The sequence below is a fragment of the Thamnophis elegans genome, chromosome 5 (genome assembly GCF_009769535.1).
Source record: "Thamnophis elegans isolate rThaEle1 chromosome 5, rThaEle1.pri, whole genome shotgun sequence".
NCBI classification, from domain to species: Eukaryota; Metazoa; Chordata; class Lepidosauria; order Squamata; family Colubridae; genus Thamnophis; species Thamnophis elegans.
Window position 1 is genome coordinate 31,623,712 of NC_045545.1, and position 7,905 is coordinate 31,631,616.

The 7,905-nt window shown below is 39.7% G+C and overlaps 1 protein-coding gene across 1 annotated transcript; it reads right to left on the minus strand.

The window, feature by feature from the left end:
- Positions 1-2,900: 2,900 nt before the first annotated feature.
- Positions 2,901-6,337, minus strand: TMEM61 (transmembrane protein 61). Its single transcript, XM_032217267.1, has 2 exons — positions 5,867-6,337; positions 2,901-3,266 (listed from the first exon to the last, which is right to left on the minus strand). The coding sequence occupies exons 1-2, from the start codon at positions 6,214-6,216 to the stop codon at positions 2,975-2,977; spliced, it is 642 nt and encodes a 213-aa protein (XP_032073158.1). The 5' UTR covers positions 6,217-6,337; the 3' UTR covers positions 2,901-2,974.
- Between the last annotated feature and the right edge of the window lie 1,568 nt (positions 6,338-7,905).

The following is a 7,905-nucleotide window of genomic DNA, read 5'->3' on the forward strand; positions in this document are numbered from 1 at the left end:
TTGATTGCATGATCATGGGGATGCTACAAAGTCGTAAATGTGAAAAATCATCATGTCACTTTTTTCAGTGCTATTGTAACTTTGAATGGTTACTAAATGAACTGTTGTAAGTTGAAGACTACCTGGACTATGTTTTCAGAGAGTCAGGATTCTTAATTATTTTCTTTTGATATATTTTCACCAAGGCCATAGTTGAGATCATAACCTCCCTTGTATATAAGCAGCAATGAAATCATTTAATGCCCTGTTATCACACCAGAATAAACAAGTGACTCAGTCTTAATATTCCCATCTCGCCATCCAGAAAACAAAACACTTGGATGATAAGTTATTCATTTGCATCTTGGATCCTCACTGAGTTCAGATTTAGAGGCAGACTCAGTAGCACGACTGGACATATTTTCAGCTGAAAACAGTTAAGGGAGACATTCATGTCCTCCTTCCCACCTCCGTGTGTCACATTATTCTTCATCTTGAGTTGTTAATTGTGAGGCACTAAATAGGCTACAACCAATGCTATGGTAAAAAAACCCACTTCCTAACACTTTTAAAGTAAATTTCAAGAGCTACATTTCTATGCCTTGTTCAGAGTTTCTGGCGTTTACCAAGCTTTTATTCTTGTTTTTGGATATAACTAAACACAAGATATTACTTCAGACTATAGAGAGGAAGGGGTGAGATTACCCTCTTTGTTCAACCATGCTTTCTAGGCCAGTCTTGGCTGCTGCCTGTTTACAGCATTTAGACTTTTATACTGCTTCATGGTGCTTTACAGGACTCTCTGACCAGTTTACAGAGTCGGCGTATTGCTTCCAACAATCTGGGTCATTTTACCAACCACAAAAGAATGGAAGGCTAGATCAACTTTGAGCCAGTTAGGATTGAACTCCTGACTCTGGGCAGTTAGAATTAGTCAGTTCCATCCCAAGATTTTCTGCTATGCTGTTTCCAACATCGGCAGCTTAACAAGGTAAGAATGGCTAATATGAATACAATTTTCTTCCCCCTGAAGTCATTAATGAAACATTAATGAATATTTTTGTCCTGTTATATTTGAAAACTAGAATTTGGATCTCAGAAGATTTCTTAGGTTTCTGGTTCTCCATCTTTCATATATGAAGTTTGATCCTTCCATCAAACAACCTAAGTCTCACCAAGTTAGAAATAAGAAGCCTATTTTTTATTTACCGTAAGTTTTAAGGTCAGATGAAAAGCAGTAATTTGTTGAAAACAATGTTTACTGCTATAGTTATAAGAGACAGCTAATTTGGGTTGATTTAGTGAGAGAATCGTTCCTTAAACACGCATCAGGGATTACATTAAAGAAGAGATTGTTAACTAACACAAAATATTATTTTGTTTTCTAACTTTTCTGAGACAATTCCAGTTCTCAGTTCCAGAATAGACACTGCTAATTTGCTCAGTTCTCCAAGTTCAGCCAACCTGACTTTTTCTTGCCTGCCTTCTCTTCTCTTTCTCTGGGGTCTTTCCCAGTTGTGAAGTAAATTATGTCCCACTTGCAGGTTTTTCCTGCATGTACATCACTACTACAAGCCACATCTTTTTATGCTATATTCCCATGATGCTACTTTCATCTCCTTCCCAATTCATAAGTGAGGCAGACTTAAATCTCCTTGAGCTATATCAGTATTAAACTAGTATTTCCCCACTTCTCCAGCACTGTCAAAAGTGGACTCAAGAGATACAGGTTTTGACCCTAAGAAAGGGAAGTCACAGCTAATACGAATGGGAGGGGAAGTGCCCGACACAGGATATGGAACCACAGTGAGGACAAGCAGTGTCATGCTGGCATAGTTTTATGTTGGCTCAAAGATAGCAATAGCAATAGCAGTTAGACTTATATACCGCTTCATAGGGCTTTCAGCCCTCTCTAAGCGGTTTACAGAGTCAGCATATTGCCCCCAACAACAATCTGGGTCCTCATTTCACCCACCTCGGAAGGATGGAAGGCTGAGTCAACCCTGAGCCGGTGAGATTTGAACAGCCGAACTGCAGAACTGTAGTCAGCTGAAGTAGCCTGCAGTGCTGCATTTAACCACTGTGCCACCTCGGCTGAATGGAGAGCATCAGTTCAGCAATGGGGAAAAGTTGTTAGACCTCTTTAGTGGTACCACCAATAGGATATGAAACACTAAGTTACATTGTACCAAACACTTAGATTTAATAGTAATAAAACATTGTCCCTGGCAACTTAATATAAGTGGAAGCTAATAAGAGCATGTGTTCTTGTAAAGGATCTCAGAGGGGGTTGTCAGGCCTGCAGCCATCTTTTCTTTTGGATCACTGGCCTGCCACACTTCGTATTATTCTATTATGCATTTTCTATTGTGGGAAAACGGGAGGAGGGATTGTAAGGAATTAGATGCTATGTAGCCATAACAAAATTATTTCTAGAAAGTCAAGGTCATCCTTTTATCTTTGCAAACTCTGGCCGCAGATAAACGAACCCTTCCAATTCAGTTTTTTTTTTTTGCTGCTACTGCAAATGTTCAGAAAGCAGTTATATCCAGCTATGCCCCATTGTGCACAAAAAGTTGAGCTGATCATCAATTGATAATAGATTTTATTAAGAACATTTTTATTTTTTCAATAACCATTAACCCAGAACCTAGTTACCTGAATTTGTTGCAAACTTTCCTTCTAGGCTTGTTCATGAGCATCTTTCAAGTAGTTCTACCCAAGTCAATTGTGTTATATTTAGTTCATATTTTGGATGCACCTCCAAAGAATATGGACATCCATGAGGTTTACTGGATACATATTAATCACATACTACAAAACAATGTTGAGACTACTCTTGGATCATTTAGCAAAAGCTCCTAATACGTGTGTGTGTGTGTGTGTGTGTGTGTGTGTGTGTCATTTTATCCCAATATGCCACAATTAATGAAAGGAAAACAAATGTCTACAGCAATCCAGAAATTCCTACACAGTGCTATAAAAGATGCCTGGATCATCCATCACCCAAGCCTATGCTCTCATAGCTTGGGGGTGGAGTGTCGCAGACAATGATAGCTTCATCTCGTGACGCTAAGCTTGGCTTGGGTGGTATGTTCCGAAACAAAACCCCGTCAGAGGAACTGCGTCTTCGGCTGCCCTGCCCTTTGTGATTTTCATCCGCCACCTGATATAAGGGCAGCTGAATCTCCTTTGAAATCTGAGACTGCATGTCGCTGGAGGCATTTTCAGCCGGCTGACAATTCAAAGCCTCCTCATAAGTGGGAATACTGGTGGCCTCCCAGGTGCTGAAACAGAATCAAGACCACAAAGAAAGTCAGTTGGGGTGGGTGTGTCCTAAAATCCAATATTCCATTCTAAAATAAGGTTTAAACAAAGACGAGCATGAGCACTGTTATCTGTTCTAGAGGAACTAGAAATTTAGAGGGGGGGACTATCTTCACTTGTCCCATAAAGGATATAGGTGATAGACAGACAGACAGACAGACAGACAGACAGACAGACAGACACAGAGAGACAGGCAGACAGGGATGGATGGATGGATGAATGGATGAATGGAGATTAGATAGATGATAGAGATAGATTAGATAGATAGATAGATAGGTAGGTAGGTAGGTAGGTAGGTAGGTAGGTAGGTAGGTAGGTAGGTAGGTAGGTAGACAGACAGACAGACATGGATGGATGGATGGATGGCTATTAGATAGATAGATAGATAGATAGATAGATAGATAGATAGATAGATAGATAGATAGATAGATAGATAGATAGATAGGCAGGCAGGCAGGCAGGCAGGCAGGCAGGCAGGCAGGCAGGCAGGCAGGCAGGCAGGCAGGCAGGCAGGCAGGCAGGCAGGCAGGCAGGCAGGCAGGCAGGGATGGAGATTAGATAGATAAGAGTGAGAGTAAGAGAGAAGGACGGAGGGAAGGAGAAATGATAGATGATAAGAGATATATTCAAATAGCTTTGAAATTGTGCTTATATATCTCTGGAGCTAAGTCATGCTGAGCATAAGGAAATTTCCTTTAGGTTTATAATGATGAATGAATCTGCCAGTTTTGCAAAATCCTAAATTCAAATCTTTTACATCTAAAGTTCTTCCTCTGCCACATTGTGAAAAAAAATATGCAGATACTGTATTAGTAAAATCTTATTGTTAATGAAATTCTTATCCTCCGGCACCAGCCAAGTTCCATAAGTTATAGTACTCTGTCCTTATCACCAGCAGGAGAAACAAAATTGGGTTTGGATTACAAGCTACAGTTGAAAGAGGAGTTTACAAATGTTGACAACCTCAGTGCAATATATTTTTAAAAAGGAAGAATACACAGGGAAACAAACCCTGTCTGGCAGAGATGTTATCTAGTCAGGTCAATCTGACTCATAACAATCAACACATCACAGCCAAGCCCCAAACTCCCATTTTTTTCCTGCTCCATCCACACAACATGGTTATCCAAACAAAATAGGGAAGAAAACCAGAGTGCATTTAGCAGGAATTGGGCTTTCTATGTCCAATCAAAATCATACCTCTACCAGGATCACTTTCCAAGCTTTTAAGACAGAGTGAGGAAAATGTGAAAGTAAACAAAAATGTTTTCACCATGTACCAGCAGAAACCATAATGCCTTTAAACTGGGGGTGCCCCAAAACCTTTTCCCAGTACAGATATTATATCAGAAAACACAGATTGAATGTGACAGTTTGAGGCTGTCTTACCCATTCAGCCTCTGAAAGCAAGGCAAGAAGCAGATCGTGCTACAAATTTCTTCAATGTTAGTGTAGTATTCATACACAATGGATCCTCAAGCTTTTTCCACACTCTTAACAAACACTCTGTATTAAAACTCAAAGGTATGACCACTGATTAATCTTTACTGCATGGGCCATAAAACAGACCCATATTTTTCTATTGTATTTTACTAAACAACATGGTTTGTGTACAGATAAAACTTTCACATAACCTTTGCTCATCTCATTTCCTCTTTTTCAAGGGGAAAAATGATTTAGAAGTGGAAATAACTACAAATAGGGAGTGTTGAAATCATCATGCAACCAGATTAGTCAGGCAGACACTGCTCTATCTAGACTAAAAGGAAGAAAGGGGTACAAGTGAATCAAATTTCTTTGTGAAAAACAAAATTCTAACAATTCAACCATCTTGAGTTTCACAATCATATTTAAAATGAGTTAATAATACAGTACTGTTATTGTATTACTGTTCAGTTTTGCAGAGGTTGATACACTAAAACAAAGTGTCTCAATATGATATCCTTCTGAAATTTGGACTATCCTTATTGTGTCCAAACAATTGCTGTGCTGGCTGAATATTTTGAAGTGGTGGTCTAGCTGTCTAGCTATCCTTGTTTTGTCTCCAAAGCTAAGCAGGGTTGGGGCTGGTTAAAAGTTGGTTGTAAGGTTTGCAAAGAACAAGGGTATATTGGCTAGACTATGAATTTGAAAAACATCCCAGAAAATAATGGTAAACTACTTCTATATTGACAGTTCCATCAAGTTACTAAAGTCAAGCTTAACTTGAAGAAATTTACAATCATGTGCAACACATTTATAAGACATAAAACTGAGGTAGACTGTAACGGAGACATTCTTTTGTCAGCAGTCATGGCTCAACAAGCATGACCTTTGGTTGAGAAAGGCCTAATGGTCTGCAAGGTTAATGTGGTGCTGGACTACCCCAAGATAAAAGTCTTGAAAGCAATACCTGTTACAGAAAGCCATTTGACTAGATGGCTTCTGTCAAATTAACCTTCTATCCCTCTCTTCTCTTGTATGATGCTTCTCTTGAAGTAACACTTCCTGACAATTATTTGCTGGGCAAGTTAAAGGACTACATTGATCTCTCAGGTATGGCTACAAAGATCTTGCTAACCTGCATGTCTGTTTCTCAAGAGGTTCGACTGTGGAGTACTGAAGGTCACTGGGAAAATGGTACTGGTAGTGCCGGGAAATTATTCCAGCATTGGCTGACCAAAGGAGTCCAAACACAAGAAGCAGCCCACCAATTCCACAACAGAAGAAGCTGATTGATCTGAGTACAGGACTGGAAGAGGAAGCCCTGGTCATAAGTTCCGTTTCTCCTTGAGGTGTGACTTTGGAGTCACTGCTGGGTGCAGTGACCCCCATTTCACCGTCGCTCCACCAAGCAAAGCACAGTGTTCCTGTCACCAGCAGGATAGCTCCAGCGATGGTTACTCCGTGACGCAAAGAAGCTATTGCCATGTTAAAGACTGAGCCCTGTAGAGATTATAAAATACTTTACAAGGAATAGGTCCTGGTGTCAACACTCAACTGGAAAAGAAGCAAGAAAATGAATGGTGAGTAGATACAAGCAGACCACAGGACAAATAAAACAAAAGCACAAACTTTAGATTCAAAGAGAATCAATTAAGATTTATTATTTGCCTTTTAAAGCAGTCCAAAGCTTTCTTAATGGAAGAAAAAAATCAAATGCCATTTTGTGGCTATTTTCAATAAAAGCCTCCTGGGGGGCAAATTTACAGCTTTTGCTTTTGACATCAATCAAATGGATTTATAAATCTCTCTACAATTTACAGCAAATTCATATTCATTTATATGCACTTTTTACAGGGAAATTAGATGAAGTCACAAAATTTGAAGAAATCAATAAAGAGGATCCCCACTGTCTTACATACGTATCTATTTATATCTTGATCCAAACAACATTAGGTAATCCCATTTTTACAGGACTTCATCACAGAGTCATTTAAACCTTTCATTCAACTTTGCTTATTCAGAGTGAAATACCGAGATGGTATTCAGTTCAACTGTAAGCTTAGCTAAAATCTTACATTCATCTTAACGTGGTATTCCCTTGCCATATGATTTTTGCATTCAGATGAAAAGATTAACAAAAATTCCTTTTGTAGTTTAAAAAAAAGTTATAAAGGGTAATCTGTGTATTCTAAGCAATTCTGGAGGAGATTCAGATTTGAGAAGCCAATCAATGTCATATAATCATACATAAGAAAAGTTATGTTATACTTTTTAATGCATATTTTCATTATCTCATACACAAACACACACAAACACACACACACGCACGCACGCACGCACACAGTCAATTCCTATCAAATCTCAAATTATACCATGACCAAGGGGAGGAGCTCACATTTCTTTTGTTCTGTGAGGTAAAGTAAATGGAATCTTGTTGGGATTAATATTTTTCTTATCAAGAACCTGTTGATATTTTGGGGGGTACACGGATGCATTGTTTTCATTACATATGCTACATGACATACAACCATTAATATGCAATTATATGTTAGTAGATAAAACCTTTATTATCTTGTGCTTTGGTAGCTTTTGGGTGTGGAAGCCCCTGTTCTGTGGCTGTTCTCCTTTTTCTATGTTTGGTTTCAGTTAGTATTGATGGGAGAGAGAAGTCATACCAGAGGTGGGTTCCTACCGGTTCGGACTGGTTCAGTCGAACCGGTAGTGGTTTGGTGGCCTGGGTCACTGGAACCGACAGTGACCCAGGCCTGCCACGCCCCCCTCCCCAAACGGTTCTCCTACTGGGCCATCTTGATTTTTGGTTCTGTGCATGCACATTTTTTGCGTACACGGAACCAGCAGTAATGCTGGAAGCAATCCACCCCTGGGTCATACCCTTGGCCCCTCATTTGTGTGATGCCCCAGAGCTCTACCTACACCTTACTCCTACTGAGCATTTCTACTTTAATTTCCTGCAAATGTTCTACTGTCACTCTGGTTTTTCTCCTGAGCACCGCTTGGAGAGTCCAAGCAATGCCCTGGACTGAGAAGTCTTTTCCCTGGCCACGCCTCCTGGCATGGCTACTTCTCCAGAAAATATTCTCAGTCAGACTGTTCAGACTGTTTTTTTGTGAGCTCTAGCTATTTGGTCTTTTTCCTTTGGCTTGGACTCTCCAA